This window comes from Drosophila teissieri, chromosome 2L (genome assembly GCF_016746235.2).
Source record: "Drosophila teissieri strain GT53w chromosome 2L, Prin_Dtei_1.1, whole genome shotgun sequence".
NCBI classification, from domain to species: Eukaryota; Metazoa; Arthropoda; class Insecta; order Diptera; family Drosophilidae; genus Drosophila; species Drosophila teissieri.
The window spans coordinates 107,295-130,495 of NC_053029.1; the positions used below are offsets into that span (position 1 = coordinate 107,295).

At 40.1% G+C, this 23,201-nt stretch overlaps 3 protein-coding genes across 8 annotated transcripts; 2 read left to right on the top strand and 1 right to left on the bottom strand.

Annotated features, from left to right (window-relative positions):
- Positions 1-116: 116 nt before the first annotated feature.
- LOC122611407 (galectin-8) lies at positions 117-4,784 on the top strand. Of its 6 annotated transcripts, none has more exons than XM_043784461.1 (3): positions 117-449; positions 3,444-3,559; positions 3,614-4,784. In XM_043784461.1, the coding sequence occupies exons 1-3, from the start codon at positions 210-212 to the stop codon at positions 4,632-4,634; spliced, it is 1,377 nt and encodes a 458-aa protein (XP_043640396.1). In that variant the 5' UTR covers positions 117-209; the 3' UTR covers positions 4,635-4,784. The 6 variants fall into 6 exon arrangements, with proteins under 6 accessions (XP_043640396.1, XP_043640395.1, XP_043640397.1 ...); XM_043784460.1 differs by lacking the exon at positions 117-449 and adding an exon at positions 962-1,349; XM_043784462.1 differs by lacking the exon at positions 117-449 and adding an exon at positions 2,088-2,239.
- A 102-nt stretch (positions 4,785-4,886) lies between these two features.
- On the top strand, positions 4,887-6,315 carry LOC122626231 (galectin-9). Its single transcript, XM_043806407.1, has 2 exons — positions 4,887-6,125; positions 6,184-6,315. Exons 1-2 carry the CDS (start codon positions 4,904-4,906, stop codon positions 6,249-6,251), a joined length of 1,290 nt encoding a protein of 429 aa, XP_043662342.1. The 5' UTR covers positions 4,887-4,903; the 3' UTR covers positions 6,252-6,315.
- A 5,005-nt stretch (positions 6,316-11,320) lies between these two features.
- Positions 11,321-16,146, bottom strand: LOC122622978 (protein atonal homolog 8). The gene is made up of 2 exons (XM_043801811.1): positions 15,804-16,146; positions 11,321-12,962 (listed from the first exon to the last, which is right to left on the bottom strand). Exons 1-2 carry the CDS (start codon positions 15,889-15,891, stop codon positions 11,944-11,946), a joined length of 1,107 nt encoding a protein of 368 aa, XP_043657746.1. The 5' UTR covers positions 15,892-16,146; the 3' UTR covers positions 11,321-11,943.
- Between the last annotated feature and the right edge of the window lie 7,055 nt (positions 16,147-23,201).

Consider the following 23,201-nt stretch of genomic DNA (forward strand, 5'->3'; position numbering starts at 1 on the left):
CACATACAAGTGTACATATTTCTGTACATATGTATATTTTTTTTACCAAGCACACAATGCGAGGTCTGATGTCTGATTCAGAGAATGATAATGTGCAAAGCAAAATATCAGTTTGAAAAGCTTCGCGACGTGTGGCGGTTGTTGAAGTCGAGCAAAACAAAATATGTACATACATTTGTTTACGTGAAACGGACCTAGTGATTCTATGAATGAAGGAAATTTTACACTTCAATAAACTATTGTCTTATTTAATTATCAGCATCCAACTTGTAACGTTAAACAAGGGTTATAAGGGATTGGTAACGGATTATTGTTCAGTTGTTAATGAACAAAATCGACGTTTTTCAGTGCTTAGAGATCAATTTGATTCAATGGTCCAAATGACCTGTTGCTGTGGAACACAAAATTGTAACCAGGATGAAACCTATCAGAGGTTCAAGAATGACGATGTAAGTTTCTCGATACTTATTGTTTTGCATCGTCAACTTAACGGTACATCAATAGTAGCAAAAAGCCCCACGACCGCTATCTAATATGACAGACAACGCCTGTACTAGTACATATAAATAATATACATATATGTATGTACATAGATACTAGGAAAGTTTCTTGATGTGCATATGTATAGGCACCCACGCATAGCTAAACTTATATGCGTAGGCAAACAAAGTTATCAGAATCCGAAAGCTACATTTTTCGGGGTTGATAAAAAGTATTGAGCTATAGGTGGCCTCGGTCAGGCCGGTCAGGCATAAAATCAAACAGTCCGCGCACAAACCGCCGCTAAAGGCACACGTAATTTGGTGTCAAAAACATACATACATACATATGTAGCTACATATATATTCCGTCAGAAAACATCTCGTACATCTAAGCGCGCTGAATTCCACCTAAAGAGAGAGAGAGCGTATAAGCTGCTTGCTCAGAACCGCATGTGCATCGGGTAAAATCGGTAACCCCAACTTTGCTTAATCAGTATGACGGCAATAATACTCCTGGTCTGCCACTCGGTTCGCGAACTCGTCGATCTGTCAGATGCTCTGTGGCAAAACGCCTTCAATATCGAGCGTAGTTTAAACTATTATCGCAACAAGCGACGCTTGCAACAGTTTCGAATTCATTGCCGCGAGTTCTGGTTGCGTCAGGCCTGGAATAACTGTGATCCAATGCATCGGAAGGCAGACATAGATTTTGCAGCCGTTGAGGCGGGAGCAGACTGCGTCCAAAATATGGATGCCTTTGACGATACAACAGAAGTGCACAAGAGGTTTTTGCAGGCGGAGAGCACAAGACTCTTGCCTTTCAATTGCATCAGCGACATCGAGGTGGTGGATGGAAATGAATTAAAAGTGCGTAATCGGGAAACTTGAGCGCAATTGCTAAGTGGTTTAGTGGTTGTGCTTAAAGTGTATGTACATACATATGTACATGTGCTTGTACACATTATGTACACACGATATTTTCCTTTGCCTTCTTTTGACATTTAACGTGCTCCCCAGTAATTCTCTTATTCGCGTTCTGGGAGAGCTCTTAACAGCTGTTCGGCACAGTAGCGGTTCGACAAGGTGGCTACTAGCATCGGTTTCCTTAGCTCATGCGCCACCTTACACTATATACAAAACTATCCCCACTACGCTCTACGGCTCCACTACAAGTTTAAATGGGATGTTGAAATGGCATCACTGCTGTTTAAAATGATTTTTGTATAGTGGTGCCACTGCGGCTTTAATGTGAGTATAGTGCCGCCACTGTTTTTTTTAAATTAGATAGGTATAAAATTGGCTTTTTAGGGCGGGGCCACTGTGTTCTGAAAACAATTTTATACACTGATTGGTGGCGCCAGTGCAATGTGTTTTTAAAGCTCTTCTGTATCATGGCGCCAGTGTTCCAAAAGCTGTTTACACAACTCGTCGATCTGTCTCAGGTGCTTTGCGGCAAAACGCCTTCAACTTCAAACGTAGTTTAAACTATTATCATAAAAATCGGCGCTTGCAACTGTTTCGAACTCATTGCGGCGAGTTCTGGTTGCGTCCGGCTTCAAATAACTCATATAATAATGCATCGGTGGGTAGACATAGATTTTGCAGCCATTGAGGCGGGTGCAGACTGTGTCCAAAATATGGATGCCTTTGACGATACAACAGAAGTGCACAAGAGGTTTTTGCAGGCAGAGAGCACAAGACTCTTGCCTTTCAATTGCATCAGCGACATCGAGGTGGTGGATGGAAATGAATTAAAAGTGCGTAATCGGCAAATTTGAGCGCAATTGCTAAGTGGTTCAGTGGTTGTGCTTAAAGTGTATGTGTGCACATGTTTTGTACACATCATGTACAAATGCTCTTCTCTTTTTCCGTCTTTGTCTTGACATTTAGCGTGCTCCCCAGTAATTCTCTTATTCGCGTTGTGGGCGAGCTCTCAACAGCTGTTCGGCACAGTCGCGGACTGACAGGGTGGCTTCTAGCATCGGTGTATTTAGCTCTTAGTCAAGTCAAGTCAAGTCAACCAGAACAACTCTTCGTAGTTACTTAAAGTTGAATTATTCTTTTTAAGCGATAAGCTCCCAACACGAGCCAGTTCAGGCGCTTACTCGCCATTTATTTGTTCATCTGTTCGCGGTCTGTGTACATACATATATACATACATCGTCGATTTTATATGTCGAGTACGAAGAGCTTTTGGCGTTGTCATAGCGCCGTAGCTTCAATGCTCTTCAAGCGAGTAATTCGCGAAACGGGAGGAACAATAATAACAGATGAATATCTGGCAACCAAACCATTTTGTTAAATAACATTTGAATATTAATTCCTTCGGGCTTCTTTTTAGAGAAGAATAGGAGGTGAATCAACTGAGAAACTGGCACTAAAAGTATATTATTTACATGCGCAGTATTTAAGTAACAGTGACTTTTTGTTTGTTCATTGTGCTGTGAGACACCTAACGAGCAAGGACGATGTTGATTCATACCTTAGTGCTTATACACAAATGCATTGGGATTAAAACACTACATTATTGAATTAGACGAATATTTCATTTTATAGTTCTTTTTATTCCGATTTTCAAATCAGGACTTAAAATGTGTCTTAGGGTTTTGTGTGAGAAAATAATGTGCTGTTGTCCCAAGTCGAAAAAGGGAGGTTTGAATGAGGTAAGCAAGCATTGAAAATATTGACGGAAAAATTTATACTTGAAAATGTGAAAAAACCAAAAGTTTAAAGTTGTGGCTTTTATATAGTTCGTAAGCAACTAGTTTTTTGATTGTCCTTAAGAAATTACAAGAGTTCTTATGGTACATGCGCCAATTTTCCTCATATACAGAAGGGTGCACAAGGCTAGTGGGGCTTCCCAATTTTCCCATATTTTAATCCGAACAGTGCCTTTTACCATTAACCTTGAAATCGGGAGATACAAGTTTTACTATTTTGCTTATCAAATTCACATTCTAGGCCTCATTTTACGAATATGCAGATGCTTTGCCAAAATATAGCAACGAGCAAATTGGGAAATTGAGCGAAGGGATTAGTTTCACCGTAACCGGAAATCTTTCAGTAAACTGCGAGAGGTATGTACATATGTTGAGTGATTTATTTTTTAAACTGTTCCTTATCCTTTTCAGGTTCTCCATCAATCTTGTTTATAACAATGATTCGCGAGATGTGGCGCTCCACATTAATCCACGGTTGCCACAAAACTATATTGTTCGCAACACCAAAGTACAGGACATTTGGGGAAGCGAGGAAGTGTCCTCGGCATTGCCGTTTCTTCTGAGTCGGGGCGAGGAGTTTTCCATTCAAGTGCTAGTTACTGAGGCATGCTATATGATATCGGTAAACGGACAACACTTTGCAGAGTACACTCATCGAATCCCCTATGAAGATGTCCGCATTCTGGAAGTGAAAGGAGATGTTAGTAACGTGGAAATGAAACGATCTTTGGTCTTAAAGTATCCTCAACGATTACCGCAGTCGGAGGCTAAAAACATTGAGCTTCACATAGATGATGAGATTAATGAAATTGACGCCAGCGTTGAGGAGACAATTAAAATACCTCATGAGTGGTGCCTTATTAGCGCCCCGAACACACAGTCGGACAGTTCGCCAAAGAGTAACCACAGTTCTGGTGATCTTGGCCTTTCTTTGCCTTATTATGGAGCACTGCCACCAAATTCGTTGGTCGAAGGTCGATGCCTAAAGATTGAAGGGCGAGTGCGATTGCTTCCACACTCTTTTTACATAAACCTGCAACAGGGGCAGGACATTTGGCCACATCCAATAATAGCATTCCACTTAAACCCACGTTTTTCAAAAGCGAGCAGCGGCGCTATTGGAAAGGCGGTGGTGTGTAGAAATGCCTGGCTTAATGGAGCTTGGGCACAAGAGGAACGTTCGGAGTTTGACACAAACTTTCGCCCTGGTCGGTCTTTTTGTTTAGCCATAGTTTGTACCAAAACATCCTTTGAGGTGTATGTCAATCGGCAGTTTATGACTGATTTTAAATATAAGATTAGCCCAGCAGTTGTCGACACCGTCTATATACAAGGAGATGTTAAACTTTGGAATGTAACTCTGGAAAAAAATCACCTGATTAAGGGCAAAAATGTCCGAGTCTATCAGAATCCAATGTACTCTAGTGAGTAGTAGCTGTTTGTGGCAAGGATTCCTTTTATCTTTGGTCAGGTTTTTTTTAGTAATTGAGCGACAATAAAAAAGTGATACACTCGTGTTTTTAGTTATAGAAAATTTATGTTAACGAATAAAATTATGCAATTTTCATTATTCTTACCTAGACATGTATATTTATTTAATTGAACGGATGGTCGCTATGTGGGTTTTTCATTGTAAAAACAGAGCGTGCAATATTTTTGTTAGTCTTTTTTTTTAATGTCAAAATCGGCGTAATTATTCAAATGTTAAATTTTAATCTTCCTGTTATAACCACAATTTTGAAGTTCCTATCCATATTATTGGAGCAAAAAATGGAGACCAAGTTTATGGGCGTGTATCCTGGAGCGTGCACCGTCGCTCTAAGACGAGTTATGGACGCTATGTCGTTGTTCTATGAAAATCGCTCAGCTGCCCATCGACGCAAGCATTTTAAAGTGATCCAATCTCCAAGGCCAGGACTATGCTTCGTCTTCCACGGCATGATCCTAATGGCATGTGAGCATTTTGTTATAGATTTTCTCACCAAGCAGGGAAGTGAAGTATGCGAGGAGTGCGATGTACTGCTGCAAATAGGATCACGACTTCCCCAAAATTATATAACGCGCAATTCACGTCTCAAGGGAAAATGGGGACCCGAGGAAAATTCTTCCTATCTAACCTTCCAGCTGAACCGGGGAAAGTCGTTTTGGATGCAAATATTACTTACGGAGGAGTGCTTCTTTATTTCAGTTAATGGCTATCATTTTGCGAAATATATTCACCGTTTGCCTTATCGATGGTTGGAAGCTGTGGATGTACTCGGGGATGTCTCCGACATCGTTATCGATACGTACTATGTTTCCGAGTATCCAATACGGCTAACACATTCATTACCTCAACCCATTCCACATTTAACAAAACTTCAACGAGATGATCAGAACAGGGAAACTGAATGGTTGGTCTTGTCTTCCCTGGCAAAGATGTCATCTAAAAAGTTCCTCTACCATCCGAGCCTCCCTCTTCCTTTCCATGGAAAGCTCTTGGATGAAAATATCCTAATAGAAGGAAGTGCACTTCGAATCGAAGGTCGTGTGCGATTGATGCCCCAAAGATTCAGTATAGCGTTTCAGAAAGGACAGGAAATTTGGCCGCAACCCACAGTGTCATTCTATTTTAGTCCCTGCTTCTTGCGAAGTAGAAACGACAAAATCGGCACGGCTATTATTACACGACGTGCCTATTTAAATGGTGAATGGGTGAACTCTACATCATCTCGCTTGAACACAAGTCTGCGGCCAGGAGGTGCCTTTGTCATAGTAATCGTATGCCGAGATAGCTACTACGAATTGTTTGTAAACAACAGGTCCTTGTTTCATTTCAAGTATCAAATGAAGCCAGACTGTGTCGACATTGTGAATATTCGTGGAGATATCAAGCTTTGGGAAGTAGTTGTTGAAAGCAACACTACCTACAAAAAACCACGAGGTAATGGTATTTCATTTTCCAAATTAATATTTTGGCTTACAGTTTCTATTTATTAAAGTTCGAACTGCCATGGAACGAGCTATAGGTGCCTGGAAGCGATCTGAAATCCCCCAGCTTCAAATATAATTGAATTAGTGTCAAAAATCAGCCATGTCGAAAAACACATTTCACGAATTAATAAATCAATGACGTCCAAATATTGTTGATTGCACCTGCACCCCACATATACGGCTCCTATAAGTACTCTGCAATTAAAATAGTTCTGCGCCCTGTGCCCAGCGCACCGCAGCGCTGCGCTCATAAATGTCAATGCGCTGGAGACGTCAAGCGGTCGTCTGCCCATAAGCGGTCTGGATAGCAAAAGCAGACTCAGCTCCTTGCAGCGAGTCCGCCAGCTGAGGCCGCCTAAAAGGCATCGGAAAATGATTATTAAAAATGATAATCGATTAAGGACGCAGTATGGCCGAGCTGCTCGAGTCGTCACTGGGAAGGCTGTCCTGAGTTGACGTTTATGTCTACATGTGTTTCTTAAGACAGTTGACATTGTTTTGTCATGGCCAGCAAAAAAGCAGCAAAAACGCCAAGCCGAAAACGTCAAGCCCGCGAATATTTCCCAAGGCTCGGCAAAGGAAGTAGAAAAGCGTCTGCCAAGGAAAAAATATTATTTATGATTCAAGTTTGTTCGTGCCAAGCATGCTCTGTACCATTTTGCAAATAAAGTAGATTACTGATGTTTGATACGACAAGGGCCCATATTGTTCTATTTCGTAATTCTTAAAATAATTCTTAGATTTACGTTTATTAAAATAAATATAAGCATTACCTAAAAGGATATAACGAAGTTTTTCCGATCTAAGAAGGAATATGTGAAGTATTATGGCTAAAGTAAAACGTTTAGATGCACATACAGTATAGTAAATGCCTGTATAGTAAAATTTGGTTTTAAAAGTTGTATGGCCCTTTATTCAAAATTAAGTTAAGTATAACCGGCAGAGAGAACATTGATTTCAGTCAGAACGCAGTAGACAAGACATTTTTTACATGGTCACAATAATGGTCTAATTGAATTTTATGATATTCGTTGCCCACATTGTATATCTCCAAAACCAGAAAATGCTGGATATGGTTTCAGTTTGAGGCATTTGCTCACTTGTTTGCACTGATACCTTCGTCCTTGGTGCATCCCCTTTTCTTTCTGACAATCGTCATAAATACGCCCATGGTTTAAAAATTTTTGTTAAATTGAAAAATTTCTGAGCAAACCAGATCAATCAAATATCACAAATTTGGGCAAGCCGGCACAACTCAGCTGAAAAGTAAATGGTAACAAATGCATTCGCACCAATTTACAACATGACGTTGTCCTCATTGGCCTTACCGATTAGCCAGCCAGACGCAAAATGAGTAGGCTTATCAATATTCCGAATGTGTTCGCATGTCACACAGAACACTGTGCAATCAATGGCTCCGCAGTGCGGTAGCACTGGTACATTCTAAATTAAACCTCAATTGAGGTTTTGTCCTCTGTTCCTCCTTAGTCCCCTTAGTGTTCCTGTGCCCAAAGGTTTGCCACAGCAGCTGCCACTGCCAATTGTTTGAAATGGTCAACGGAATGCAACCCGTTTCTCATTCGTCGTGAGCATCCAGCGAAACTGAGTGCTTGCGCCTGCTGCCTTTCAAGCCGAATTGCAAGCCAAAAACAAAGTTATCGAAAAATTGGTCCGCGGATATTTATATGGTTCTCAGCCGCGTTTTTTGCTCGGGTTGGTGGCCATTGTTATTATTATGGTGTGCATGTAATAATCCAAGGATTCGCACTTACTGATCGGACCTATCAATGCGAGTTCGCTCTGTCAAATCCAATTACATAGCAAAACAAAAATGGTTTGTCTCTTATGTGAACTCCGGATTTGCAAGGACATCCAAGATTAAAGTGAGCAAAAGAAGAAAATGTTTTTTGTACATTACCAACTTTAATATATTTGCTGTACAATTATTTTATTCTTTGTTTCAGGACGCGATTACCTTGTTTCACTTTTTTCTTACTTCTTGTTCGTTGCTCCACGGAATAAGTAGATGCAGGGTATTTTGCCGAAACGAGGGTAGACCGCTCGTTTCTCCTTTATAACATCACTGTATATACTCGTATACCGGCATGTTTAAATGTGTGCACCTCCAAGTAAGGGACCAGTGGTCAGACTGGAGCACCGGCTCTCGAATTCTCAGAATATCGCCCGAGATCAATCTTACACTCGTTAGATTGCATATTTTCATATGGTAGTTGGACACATCGTTCTTTCGCATCCATTTTCGGTGTTGCGGTTGCGATGCCATACTCTAGAAGCCGGCGGCGTCAACGTCTGCTCCTGCTACTTTCTGTTTTTTAAAAGGAATCTTTGACTTCTCGAAGCTCATTGAAGGGCAACAGTTTAAGAGATTTGATTGTCTTCAGATGGTCAGATAGTCAGCTTCGATGCCTGCGGTCTGCTCTAACACTTTAGAAGTTAAATAAAAAAATATAAAATTATCAGATATTATTTCTAAGTACAACTTTATAAAATGCTTTATAATATATATAAATGTGTACACACATTAAATCTCGTACATATAGATATCACATAAATGCCCCGCGGCACAGTTGTATCTATGCTGAAAAGTACATAAAGATTCTCCTTTTAATGTGCCACATTTGGCGAGGGCATCCAGACAAGTGGGAGTGGGATTCTGAGTTGGTCCAGAAGGGCATATTGCGTAGAAGTGCGGACTTAATGGCGCCATTGCATTGCGCATGTCCATGTCTTGGATTACTGGGATGGTATGGATTTGGCGGTTGCAATGAAACGGAAGTGGACACAGATGGTTCCAGTTGAAATATGTGAATGCGTAAATAGACGGCGTATAATTGTTATCACGGAGATGACTCACTTGAAGTAATACCTGGTCTTAAAAGATACATATTATTAACAAGTAACTAAATAAGCTTGTAATTTTATTTCCATATTGCATCACTTGTTAGCGCAACCATAATTGACTCAGAAATTATAGAAACATTAATAAGATAATTACCTCGTCCTGCTGAACCTAAGAATGGAACAGACTAGAAGTGTGCATATGAGTCCAATGGATAGGTTTATTTAGAATATTTAACGCGACAATTGCTAGACATCCATTTGGCATGCAATAAAGAGTGTCTGTCGCGCACGTCGCCTAATAGCTTTCTTTCCTTTTCCTCCACTTTTGCTAGGTCAGCTATTGGACTGTCACAAGCCCACCAGTCTGGTTTTATTTTAAAATGGTCAATTGCGCCTTGCAATCTAGGCGCCAACTAATGGCGTGCGTGTGGGTCTTGACGTACACATGCACAAACTCCCAAGTTTTTCTCAACCTTACATTCTCTGCATAGCAAAAGTATTTTGTAATTTGCTTTTCTATCCCTGCCGCCAGCTGTATACAAATATCTTTTGATGTGTCTTAAATCAATGGGGTTTAATTTCTGTGGATATTTCTATGATTCACAACTGTTGTGAAAAATTCACTATCAAGATTAAAGTGCAAATGGCTACCATACAATGAGCTAGCAAATGCTAGGAAAGAACTTTAGAATAGCTTTGCTGGAGAAAATCCTAAAACGGAGATATTTAGCATCTATTTTTAGTCTTCGCCTATAACGAGTAGCACATTTTTGGTTAATTATCAATGTAGTCCAAGCAGCAGTGATCGTGCTAATTTGTACGCATATTTAATGAAAAGATCACGCTAGCTCGCTCAGCATGTGATGCCAAGACGGTACTTAGTTTATTGGCTCACCCTCGCACCAACACCTTGTGAGGCACACGCGCAACTGGCAACTGCCCCGAAATAGACGTTGCCACACCTGTGACAGGTGCGACAATATTTGTCGTCTGCTATAACTTAAAGCTGCAACTACAATTGTGTGTGGTATTTTTAGACGGCTTTAAAGTCAATATTTGCGCAACAATTTTTCAGTTTGCTCCGACTTAAATAACATCTCGGCACGACATGTGATGCACCGGTTTACCATAGTTTATAATTTTAAACTTATTTACACAAATGCCAATTTGTAACTTCGCCACTAGAAGTTATTTCTATCTGAGCAGATGTTCACTTCTTTCCCCAATTCATTGATGAGTCCTGCTATACGATAATGGCTAAATTATTTATTTTGCTGTTTATTTTATCTGTTTATGCCCTTGGAAAATTTGTGAGACCATGGCTAAGCGTTCAAACCATAAGCCTAGCAAACTGTAAGTTATGTGTTAAAATATATATATGAATATATATATATATATATATATATATATATTATATTATGAATATATATTTCCTAAATTATGTTTTTTTATGAATATTTTATTATGCAAGTGAAGGTACATTGGGATAGATGTATACAATCAAGTGCTAGCTCAACCACCTGCTGTTGAATAACGCCCATGCTTAAGTCATTATATTGTGATCGGAAATTGCTGTTATTAACCTGTTTTCCGTAGGATTCTTAGCTGATGTAATTTGTTCTGGATATTGCACTGGGTCAACTAGATGCAGGTACCTTGTTAATTATATGCATAGTTAATAGTGTTGAGCTCTTTCAGAATACGTCATGAGTTCTCGTGCACTGTCAACTTACTGTAATATTGGTAAACTTTGTGCCAGCTAGATAAGCTGACAAATATATTTCTGAACCTGATAAGGGGACTAAGTTGTGCCAAAACGCGTTATGATAACGTGGATGCGTTCAGGTGTACTTAAATCGATAGCCTGTCGTTCTTTGCGCACCTGTTGAGTTTTTAATATCACGAAATAGCTTGTTGCAAACGATAAGATTGCTTAACGTACAGACATAAAATAACCCCTAACACCGTCATTTCTATATGGTTGCCTTGCTTTGAAGTATTCAGTGCTCTTGCACCCAGATGACTAATGTTTTAACATTAACCCAAACACCAACTGTCTCTAGCGGCCACCTGAAATCCCAGCTCTATATAAAAATACGTTCTCTTTATAGTCAGTTTTGTGTATTTCCTGATTCTATGGCACTTACACTTATGTATACGTGGGTACATACATATATATGTCAATTTATACAAAACAATGAGATTACAATTTGAGAAGAAACGTCTATAGTTATTTACACAAACTGAAATTTGTATATTCTTCATTTAATTTCGTAACTAGGGATTCGTAATTACTACTGTTTTACTCGGTTATAAGCAATTCGTAACAGAAGAAAAATGTATCTTATTTTAGAGGTATATGTACAAATATACATTGTCATATTCAGTCCTAAGTTAACTAAAGTTGATGGTGAAATTACAACATTTTGGCAAAGCTTCTTTTAAATATTTGTATATTAATATAAAAATCCTGTTTGAAACAAGAATCTGAAACATTTTAGGTAAATATATGGTTCACATTATTGTCATTTAGGTGTTAGGGATACCGATTATTGTCTTTTCATATAGTTGGCGTTGACTATTTGTACTGCCGAACATGCTTCAGTAAATAGAGATTAAATTAAGATCACATCGCTAGTATTTATTCATAACAATGTCACTATAAAGTACAAATCGTATGCAGGCATACTTAAAAATTGTTCTTAAAACATATATAGTCTGTATATCTAACAAAGCCTTGAAAACTTTTAAAGCTATAAGGCCACTATTGGCCAAGACTCAAAGTATGTGGATAGGAATGCTGTATGCAGATAAACCTAGCTGAAGCGCAAATATTTATAAAAATAGCAGAAATCAGTCGCATTTAAAGTCTAGAGAAGAGTAAGGTATCCAAGAAAGTGGACAGATTACTCGTCCTTCTTTCGCTTCACTTTTCCCTCCGTTTGGATGGTTGATGTTACAGCTTCCAAGCACGAGGCAATGGACGGTACGGACTGATCGGCGCTGTAATCCTCGCCAGCCATTCTGCTCAAAGTCAGTATATAGGAACACGCCACACGAAGAACGGAGAGCTTGGAAAGTTTTTGAGTGCTGGCGTAAGCGGGAACAGCTTGGCGCAGTGTTTCGTAGGCGGCGGATATGGTGTGGACACGGGTCCGTTCACGTGCGTTTGCCTCGATGCGGCGCTCCCTAGTCATATTCTTGTAATTGCGTTGATGTTGGTGTTGATGGGGACGCGACATGGATGCCAATCCCGCCTTGCACAGGTCGTCATCGCTAAGACTGGCGTCTAGGAATGAAGATGACGCTGATTCTTTTTGCGTCCTTTCCTTCAATGTTTTTTTGGCGGATGGCTGCTTCCCATTTGGCATGGTGGAATAAACCTCTATTTTGGGCCCCGCGTTGTCGACACATGGCTTTTTGGTGGTTACCAATGCGAGTGGTTCCAGCTGTTCTGGATGGGCAGGAACCGATCTGTGCAGAGTCGTAACTCCCGGATGGCGCACATATATGTGCGCGGGATTGGGCATTATTTGATGCTGCGGGCCCAACGTGGAAGGCATGCAACTGATGGGTGGTGGTGGAGAGTCAATGGCTGGTGGTGTTAGGACCACAGCCGAATCGGCGGAAGAAGTATAGCGTATACGTTTCTTGAGCGGACCAGTTGCATTCATACTCGCACTGGACGGGGGACCAGGCATGGAGTTCGACTTAGGAGTCGTCAAACCTACGACTTTGAAGGGTTCCGAACTCTTGCGCTTGTTGCGGATAAGGGCTATTGGCTTGGAGTCTGCCGAGTCCGTTCCTTTTGGTCTGATGGCGGGACTGCCACTGCGCGCGTGCTCGACGACCAAGTCGTCTCCGCCTTCGCTTTCCGAACTGGCGGAACAAAAACCCGCATCACGGTCGTTGGAATTGGGTGAATCTAAAAATAAACAAAAAATTTAAGAGTTAGTTGTCTTCTATCTGTGACGTATTACGCCGAACCGGTTACTAATGTTTGGCATTTCGTATTCGTAAATTAAAAAAACCCCCGTTTTCGCGGAACAGACCAGCAGGCCGAATAGGGCTGCGACTGCCTTTGTGCGACACCCCTTCGACTTTTCAAAATTCAATAAGTCCCAAATCTTTAGCTATTATTGCCATTATCTTATTGCCAGCTGATCGAAGCCAATTGGAATGACGTAGTAATGACGTATATACATATTTTGTTCTCCACTATCTGTTCTGCCCTATGCGATCTATTTGATACATTGAAATCGGAGATTACATGAGAAGAAAGACCATAATGTAAAGTGAAATTATGCATTGATTACGAAAACGAAACAGGTTTCGTCAATTTACCACTGACCTCCACAAGTATTGAAGTGCTGAAACGCAGCTTACTTGTTAAAAGTAATTTATTTCAAGTCTGGCGAATAAAGTCAGTTCAAGTTCAGCAGCAGGCAGCCACTGCATCAGAAGCCAACAACCCGGTTAGCAATTTTTAAAATCACAAAGCAAATAAGCGAGCATATGTACATACACACATGGATCGAATTTGCTTGCGATTAAAACTTTAGGTGTGACTGCAAAGTATACATGTGTAGAATCTGCCAGGATATTCATGAGTATTTCCATATCTTAAAAAGTGAGAACACAGTGTCTCCAACCGCTAATTTCTGTAATCAGTTGGAAAAACCGCTTAGGAAATATTGTGTTATTGCCCAACGAAAACATCTGCCTATCCACGTGTATATATATTTTTCTGTCAGCAAGCATACATACAATAATTACTTGTTATTGAATTTAAATAACGTTACTGAAGCCAGGTTTGCACCTTTATTGTTAATGGAATGAGTAAATGTATTCCCTGTTTGTTTGAACCGGTACGGACATTTAAATAATACTCATTTACGGAAGGTATGCTTTTTTGCATGTTTGTTCAACTATTTATAAGCACAATATCTGCTATCTTTTCTAATTTTAGGCAGATAAACAACGAAACGAAATTCAAAGCAACTGACTGACATTGCGACCACGAAATCAGGCTGTACAAATAACATCAGTTTTATAGCTCTACCTCCATCCCATGTCTTGCTTGGTTTATATACCGCACTCTAATTTATATTTAGACAAATGTTTACTTTTAAGCCACCGTCGTCGCAGGCGTCGTCTCAGCGAAAACACCTGTGCAAAACGGAAACTAAAATGCCTGCCAAATTTGTATAAATTTAAATTTCTACTAATTTACTCTGTATTCGTATGTGTCAGACACCTTATGCAACTTCTAAGGACCAAAGAACTATATGTGTATATTTATATTATTTTTAGTACATATGAAACAAGGTATTATTCTCGATTGTCTCTATTAAATATATTTTAAAATGCTTTTGGTGCGCCAAAATGAGTTTTATTTTAATGGACCTGGTCCGTCTTAAGGTCCCAAGTGCAAACTAAGAAGTTTTGCTCCGAAATTAGCAACGGTTTTCCCGTTATTTGCCTTTTCTTCCAAGAATGAATGCCCTCCTGCGAAAATCAGCTAAAACCTACTTAAAAACGGCAGACATTAACTGTCAGAGGCATAAGAAAATCCCATATTCACGCCAAAAGTCAACGAAAGGTTATCATCATAGGCGGCTTTTGGCTGGCGGTCGGTCCACTGGGAAGCATTCCCTGTGTGGGAAGCCTCGTCTTATCACAACAAGTGCATATACTCACACGTACATAAATGTAAATATGTTAAAGCGACTATATGGAATATATTGTAGTAAAATGACGCATCACTTTTATGAATGAATCGTAAGAACTCATCCAGATCATGCAGTATTGTGCCACACTTCGCAAGGACCTTTTTAGGTTGGCTATGAAACGATCCCAATTTTATTCGGCTTCCCTGTTACTACTGGTACTGTTTGTGTTTCGTGCTAAATCAATAGAACTAGATTTTGTTCCAAGAAAAATTGTTGGTCTTGTAATTAATTTAAATTAGGAGCCACATAATTCTAATTCATCTACACTAATCATTTCGAAAGGGTACTGATTAAGACAAACAAAAAAATAAAAAGAACATTGAAACGAAAAATAAAATCAATTTTTGTAAAACAGTTGACGTAACAGTACCAACAATATGGGAGGAGTTAACGTCTGTCTTCGAACATTATAACAATCAGCAGGCGGTGGTGAAAAGGGATACACATTGCCGAGTCCAACTGTCGCTCCAGCTTCACAAACAGACAAATTGCCAATATGTCTGGCGACATCGTCGTCCCAAATTCGCCATTGCGGGCAAAGTGCTTGGCCGACATATGCAACACAAAACGAAAGTTGGAGTACGCTGGCGACACATAGTTGGCGTTATTTACGTATCTGTCTGCATCTTAATTGGCACCCTCAAAAGTCTGCTGCCTTTATGATTCTGCTGCATCGTGTTGTTGGTGGAGCTTTCTGGGTCCACACCGCAGCACCCACTACTAACAATTTTGGTCTTCAATAATCTTCAGTGTATCATATGGTAAGTAGTCTATGGTATGGCCATGGGCCATAGCCTCCTCGTCTTGTGTCAGTACTCGTCCTTTTAGGGTTTCAATTACAAAGGTGAATATACAGCTATTTGACAAATAATGTCGAAAAGTTATTTTGCGGGAAATGATTATAATCATCCGACTGCAAGACACAAAATATGTAACTATGTATGTAGGTGTGGATATTTTATGCAAGTATTTGCAGGTGCTGCACATTTCGCAGGCAACAGGTGCATTGTCTTTTGCGCGTGCATTTAACCCACCTTTCATAATAATTGCTGATAATTCCGATGCGCTTAGTTGCATGTAAAGTTTTTCTGGGTTGGTTTTCGCCATAGCCGTCAAGGACATCCAAGATCTTTAAAAGTAGCGCGTATCCAAAAACGGTGTTTGAATAGTTTTGTTGTTTTGTTGGTTTTTATTTCATTTATTTACAATGACGGCTTTGATATCAACAGAAACCTATTGAATTCTCACGTATTGGTTAAAGGCACTTTTTTTTGTGGTTTGGTAAAGCCGTATGTGAGCTTTGGCACTATCTTCAACTTATTAGGTTTTTTTATTTTCACGATCTCTCGTAAAATCTTCTGACCGGAGCACGACCGTTCACAACGAAAGTATCTGACGGATTGAAAATATCTTGCGGATTGAAATGGCCTGCGCCAGGGGCCGGCTTCATGCTAAAAGCAGCACGCGGTCGAACTGCGTTTGGTTATCAGTGCTGACAATTCAGCTTCTTTAGAGTCCGTTGTCCTAAAGTGCGTATGGCTTGAAATGAAAATATATAATTAACCTTTTGCATTGCCCCTTTACCTACAAGGTAAATTCTTAACAGAAGTAAATTATGTTCTTAATAAGAATTAACGTTAGAACTTATCTCTAAAAGAAATAGTAAAAACCGCTGAAAGCTAAGTTAGCTAAGCTTCAGAAACTAATGGCTTCAAGGAATTTTAGGCAGCAAGAGTTGCCAGCACTGTAGCACGAACTCAGTTCGTTGGATCGGCTCGCTGTCGAGCATGTTTGACTATCGCATTATTAGTTTTATGAATGAAAATATTCGCTCGCTTGAGATTTGGGACTAGAACAAATTTGAATTACACTAATTGATTGCAGGTATTATTATCACGCGGCTTTCCTTATGTTTTTGTTTGTTTATGTTTGGATTACAATATATTTCCCCATTGGGTAAACTGATGTTGATATACCTTCAACTCTTAAATATCTCGCGTAGAAAAAATTTTAAATTTCATTAAATAGGTTAGATTGGCCAGTTTTGCCGGCTCTCCATTAAATAATGTTTGACTAATAAGGCTTTAAAAGCCTCCATCATCATCAGGACTTTATGAAAACAGTGTTTCTCCTTGCAACATTGCTGCTGCACAGTTGGTGGTATGTGCGTCAATTTCATTCGTGCATACGTATGTAGGTACATAAGTATATATGCTTTTCATCTGCGGTTGGCACTGTAAGATATATATATATATAATTTACCTATGACGTAATAGACATCAGCTCGATCTTAATATTGTAAAAATTAAGTAGTGCGCAATCTGTTCTATATAGTAAAATGACACTATTTTAAGGTAGATCACAAATATTTTAATTGAACTGTATTTTTTAATCAGAACTCAACGTACATATGCAATGAAAGTTTTGTATACATATAGTATACATACATATGTACATATATCGTATATGTTTGAAATTGAAAATGTATTTGAGTCTGGATGAATACCTCCATACGTTTTGGGTAAAAAAAGAGCAGTTCTAGGAAAAAGTTTAAATTTTGCAGATCATTCGTTCGTACGCCGCACAACAAAAAAACTTGCCGCTGGAATACAAGAGCCAGTTCCCTAATATCATTAGGGTTCTTTTCGTCTTTTTGTCTGATATCCTTAGCAGATGTACACTGGGCACGAGTTTGAGTCTGTCGCGCGAAATGCTTTTTGAATGATGACTTTCGTTTTTTTAGAGACTTGTTCTGCTTTTAAAGTATGCGATTGGGCTGCGGGCTAACCTGTTTTCTTCGATTGGACAGAGCCCAGACTTCAGAATCCCCAGTGTAGCAACCTGAGCAGTCCTCCGCTACCGTCGTTTAGGTCGCGATCAAGCCTTTGTCAAGCTGGAAGTTCAAGGATAAGAATGCTGGACTTCCAAAAATGGTTCGTGTACGTGTCGGCGAAATTTGATCTGTCCCTTTAAAAATAAACCATTTTTTCCGTAGGGCCCAGCTAGAATTACTTCGGAATCATTTGCGAAGATTTTTTTATAAAATTAGGTAAAGTTGCGGTTACTGATTTGGCTTCTGTGCGAGGACCCAGCACTAAGTATACGAAGTCAGTTTGGCTTCTACTTAAGAATGTGCTTTTTAGCACGGATTGAGTCCCAAAAAGTACCTTGCTGACGAGCATGCATAAACCGATTTACATTGATTTGGCTTCTGAAAGACATCTAAGAGAAATAATAATGCTAATATTCATTTAATTAAAATGGATATCGATACCTGCCAACTCACATGTATTTGTACATATTTCTACCTGTCAGTCTCGGCATGGAGCTGCATACATACATACATAGACGCGCAGGATAATGGGACGTCTCAATCACTAATTGCTTTTAGTCTGCTTGGACTAATATCTGGTCCTTGCCAATAGTTTGAACGGGAGAACGCCTGGGAGATTGATAAAATTCTTGAAAAATTCACCGAAGTCAGGTAGTGGTGACTTCTGAGAATATTCGCGCTTAATGTCAGCCTTCTGCTGAACCGAATGTACTATTGGTTGCATATTCCAACTTTTGGAGAGCCCATTGAAATCGAATAATCTTTTATCCGCTTAAAACGCTTCGCCACTCGTTAGAGCCATCTCAATACAGATTCCTTCCACATAGTAAACATAACGTTGCCGTAATAAGCACATGTCTCTCCATGTGACGTCACGTTTATTCTTGTTACGTTTAGTATAAACGGGTGCAGTGAAACCAACCACCGGCCTTGGCACGTGGTTATGGAATTTGCGTAACTCACTCTTACCGATACCCTCGATACCGTTTAAAAACGGCCCAAGTTACTGGGCTTAATATTGAATTAACAAGAGAGAACGCTATTGTCGACTTCCTTGACTATCAGATACCCGTAAGTTAGCTGTTCCTAGTGCGTAAGAGAAATATCAATATTTTTTGGCATATTTAAATATAGCAGGAAATATTTCACTTGCCGCCTATCTGCTTACCACATTTTTAAAATGCCTACTCAGAGCCTCACTCCATAAAATAACAGACAAACAAATATTCTGAGGGACGTTTGGCTGAAAGGATTTCTAGCAGTAGCCGACTTAACTAAAATAACTTAACTCAACAAAATATTTGCGGAAAGAAGTTCAGATTCGAATTCGGAACACATGGAAATCTCTTCTGGCTCAAAACGCCGGATAAGACACTCGGGCTGTTAGTGCCAACAGATGTGTTTTCGGTCAGAGGCGTTTTTTAGCTGCACTCATGCTGAATTTTCTGTGCCTTGTGACCTTTGCCGGCGTCACCCAGTTTGCAGTTTTCATGGAATCGGCGCCGTCGGCGGCTAATGGCACATATGCTGACCAGAAGGATAGGAAAAACAGACATATCCTTAAATTCAAGATGTGTGAAACTTGCACACAGTGCTGAGAATGGCGACAAGATGTCTTTTCATTTGCGTGGGAATATGTTGTGGAAATGGTTGTAAGTGCAGACATCTGTCCAAAAGCGGGAGTATTGTAACAATGCCCTATGCAAGTTAAAAAGCTAAGAGTTTTAAGGTCCAACGTGTACCACTTATTTTTGAAAACGTGACAGCCGCAAGCGAAACTATACAGCAGCACCAATAACATGCGTGCCAGAAATCATACCCATGATATAAAATTAGACGCTAAGAAGTACGTTATTAATGTCAAAATCTAAAAAATCGGACTGCCTGCCAAGCCCAACGCAGACAACCCGGACAACCCGTACAATCCGGCCAATGCAAGGACTTTGCACGCAAGAAAGAAGGGAAAAGAACCAGAATGTTAATGACTCCAGACATCCCCCACAGCAATTCCCACGCTTCTTGTACGTAAAACACCCGCAAGCGCAAGCGTATCTGCAAAAATGTTAGCAAAGCGTTGGCCTTCTCGTTGACCGTATCTGCAATGATTGCCACTGTTTGCCCCAAGCCCCAAAAATACGAATACTGTGCAGGAGAAATCACACAGAGGCAATAAGGCAGCAGCACAAAATTGTTAATATGGACGTCGATACAGCAGCAAGATCAAAAAATTGTTAATATGAAAGTCGAGATCGCTCTGAGCATAAGTTTAAGTTACCAATGGGCAGCAGTGCCGAATCGAGGCAATGGAATGGGTTACTTAATAGAATGTCTTAGCATGTGGGTATGTCATGCACCTCAAAAGTGTCTATTTATACCCGCGTGTGCATGCGCTTTGAGTTGGTTAGCACTCTTACCACTCTTGAATTTGTATCTGTAAATGTATCTGTATCACTCATGCTGAGTTCCGCGGATACATTGGAGCATCGCTATTTGAAATATGATGAATTGTATATCAGACATTGGCAGTTTCAACTTTATTAATTTGGCTAATGCGCATATCTCTAGATCTTATGCACATGCAAGGCAACATTTTGACATTTTTGGATTTACGGATTTACGGTACCTGTCTTCGATTTGGCCCTTTCAGGCACTTACTGCTGTTGCCCATTTGCCAGTGAGAACGGCTCAATATCCTTGTCATAAAACTGTTTTGTGCACTTGTCTTTTGTTATATAGCAAAATTTCATAGTTGCAGTCAACACACAAAGGACCAGACAGCAGACGATTTGGTTAATTTTTGGCTGGCGCCAGACGCACAGCTGGTTGCCGTGGCCTCGGCTGTGCGATTGCAGTGTCATAAACGTAATGTAAATAAGAATAGCAGCCAACGGGACGGCACAGGTCCATTCCTTTGCCATCGGTGGTGTATGGTGTATGGTTTCTGACCGACCGACCAACCGACCGACCAGATGCATGCTCTGGTCGCGCCTTGACGTTGACACGCATGAGCGTAGCCGGAAACATTTCACCAGGAGAAGGCACACTCGCACCTTTAGCTCCCTATCGGTACGCCCATGCTGACACATGCCATGCCATGCAGTGCGATGGTCACGGGCTATTGGCCACTCATTTGCCAATGTTGGCGTATTCGCAACTTCTACTTGTCCACGACGAGCTAACTGGTTTGAATTCTTCATTTGCGTGCCGAAGCATCTGTTGCTTTGTCTATGCGTCCGAGTAACCACGAGCATCCTAAGTCGTAATATTTGTCTTTAAAATCACTTTAAATGTGTCTGGCTGGCTAGCACTTGTTACCAAGTAATAGTCCTACGATTGGATTCCTTGTCGCCCCACTAACTTGGCGAATATTGGGTAATATGTTTTAAATGATGGCAATTCCATTAAGCCAGTCTTTTCGATATTTCCCGCATAAACATGGCACAGATACCGGCACCTTTATTCTCAGCGCTGTCTGTGTTTTCAGTGGTCCGTATACACCTTGTCATCGTAAGGTGCAGACCAACTGCCACTACTACTGATGATCTGCTGGCGGTCATCGCCTGTTGATCGTTTTTGTCCTGCGTCCTGCCTAAACTAATAACTGCATCGCAGCCAACTGCGGTTGGGCTTCTCAGGTGCTTTTCGAGAGTGGCTCATTCAGTGGAGCCAAGTAAAAGCAGCAGGTAAAACGACCCTGACGATTGGATGTAAATTTCTACGAAAATTAAGTGGACAAATTATTGACGAGGATGTAGCTGATGCATTTGTACATACATACGTCCATTAATGGTCTTCATCACGTTTCTGACCTTATGGACTTCAAGCATTATAAAGAGCGGTTTTGCCCATTGTACACAATTTAACGTCTTTGGAAACAAGTACACACAATTTTTACTAACAAATGTGTGATACATTTGTCTGGATCGCCAAAAATAATCAATAGCTCCACACCTCGAAAGGTGCTAGACAGTTAATTTATACGGTTTCATTCGTATATGTATACTAAAAATAGTACAAAGCGTTGAATATAAATAGTTACTTATAATTAAATTAACACATTTCTGCAATGTTTACTCTGCAGTATGAATTTAAATTTAACTTGGCCTTTTATGCTCTTAACATATGTAGTTCCAAAACCAAGTGGAGTTTTGCTAAGATCAAATTAATATAGTAACCGAACGTTGGGCGTGAAGAGGTTCTACCTTATAATAGCGTTTAACAAGATAATACCACTCTGCACATGAAGAAACTTGGCGCCAGCCATGAAAAATATGTAGACAATTAGAATAGCATTTTGGCGCTGCTCTGCGGACCGATTCATTAAGATGTTCGGGGACGTATTTATAAAATACGTATATATGCACATATGCACATATGTATATATGTAAGTGAGTGGCGATCTCGGCGTGAGGCTCTATACAACATCTTGTCAGAATGTCATTAATTGTACTTTGTACCCGGCGGCGGATTCTTTTTGGCAACGTTTGTATGGCGATGGTGGCATCTGTCGCTCAAGTGTCTTTAGTTTCTGGCACAAAAGTTCAAAACGAAAGAGCGGTGGCGTCCCAGACGGCGTCGCCTGTGGGGACATAACTTTGTGATGCAGCTGCAAATGGTTCTATTGAAGCTCTTTTTATCATTTGTTTATTTTTAAAATAATTTTAAGTCTTTGTTAATTAATTGATTATCTCCACGAATGGGATTAAGGTGGCATAATATGATGCATAAAGCCGTTGCAGTACCCGAATCCCATATTTATGTGATGGCTCTAAATGCCCAAGACGTTAACGGTCAATAAGGCGCAACCCTGGGGTAAAATGCACATAAACAAATCTGGCGACAACGCAGCTGGCTATTATGGGGAAAGCACTTCTGTGGACGGGCGTATATGTATATTAGGATGGAAATAATTGCACACAGTTCGTCATAATTTGTCGTGGAAACAGATGAGGTCAGAAACGAAGAGCACTACACTTCAGAGAAACAGGATAATAATAATAATGTTTTAAATAAATAAAAAAAAACCAACATATTCAGAATTAATTTTTTCAAGTTTTTGATAATAAATTTAAATGATATAAAATTAAACTATAATGTACATAGGGGATGATTGTTTTTAAGCTTTAAAATTGGTTTGTTCAGTGCATGAGGACTCATTGTAAAAACGGATGAAACGCAAGTACTGTGCAGTGTATGAGCTTAAAGAATTCATTAAAAATTTCGCCACTACCATGTTTATTGGTAATGAGACAATTCCTTGGGACAGATTACTTAATTTGTGACGTTCTTAACTTTAATGGTTAAAAGTATTGGTCTGAACATTCTGTTGGCCCAAAGTGTACCTTTGTTAAGCTGATAATCGAAAGCACTGCAATCCAAAGCTATTCAACGTCATCTCCCATTTTACCGTCGTCAAAATCTGAACAGCCTCCCACTGACAAACAAGCCCCTTCCATGCATGTGGTATGCAGCTCGTAAAAACATAGCGCATCCTAAGGCGGTCGGAATGTGGTGGCTTGCTCTTAATCTAAAAAAAACTCGCCAAAGTCACTGCAGCTGTTGCTCGTGGGTGAAAGTGAAAACTTGTGGCACATGTTGT

What these genes read in the sequence shown, in the direction of transcription:
- LOC122611407 (XM_043784460.1), top strand. Translation starts at nt 978, where the DNA reads ATGACGGCAATAATACTCCTGGTCTGCCACTCGGTTCGCGAACTCGTC. An exon ending in TGGATGGAAATGAATTAAAA is followed by an intron (nt 1,350 to 3,443) that starts GTGCGTAATCGG and finishes TTCACATTCTAG; the next exon opens with GCCTCATTTTACGAATATGC. An exon ending in CTTTCAGTAAACTGCGAGAG is followed by an intron (nt 3,560 to 3,613) that starts GTATGTACATAT and finishes TATCCTTTTCAG; the next exon opens with GTTCTCCATCAATCTTGTTT.
- LOC122626231 (XM_043806407.1), top strand. Translation starts at nt 4,904, where the DNA reads ATGTTAAATTTTAATCTTCCTGTTATAACCACAATTTTGAAGTTCCTA. An exon ending in TACCTACAAAAAACCACGAG is followed by an intron (nt 6,126 to 6,183) that starts GTAATGGTATTT and finishes TATTTATTAAAG; the next exon opens with TTCGAACTGCCATGGAACGA.
- LOC122622978 (XM_043801811.1), bottom strand. Translation starts at nt 15,891, where the DNA reads ATGTCCTTGACGGCTATGGCGAAAACCAACCCAGAAAAACTTTACATG. An exon ending in ATCAGCAATTATTATGAAAG is followed by an intron (nt 12,963 to 15,803) that starts GTGGGTTAAATG and finishes GTTTATTTTTAG; the next exon opens with ATTCACCCAATTCCAACGAC.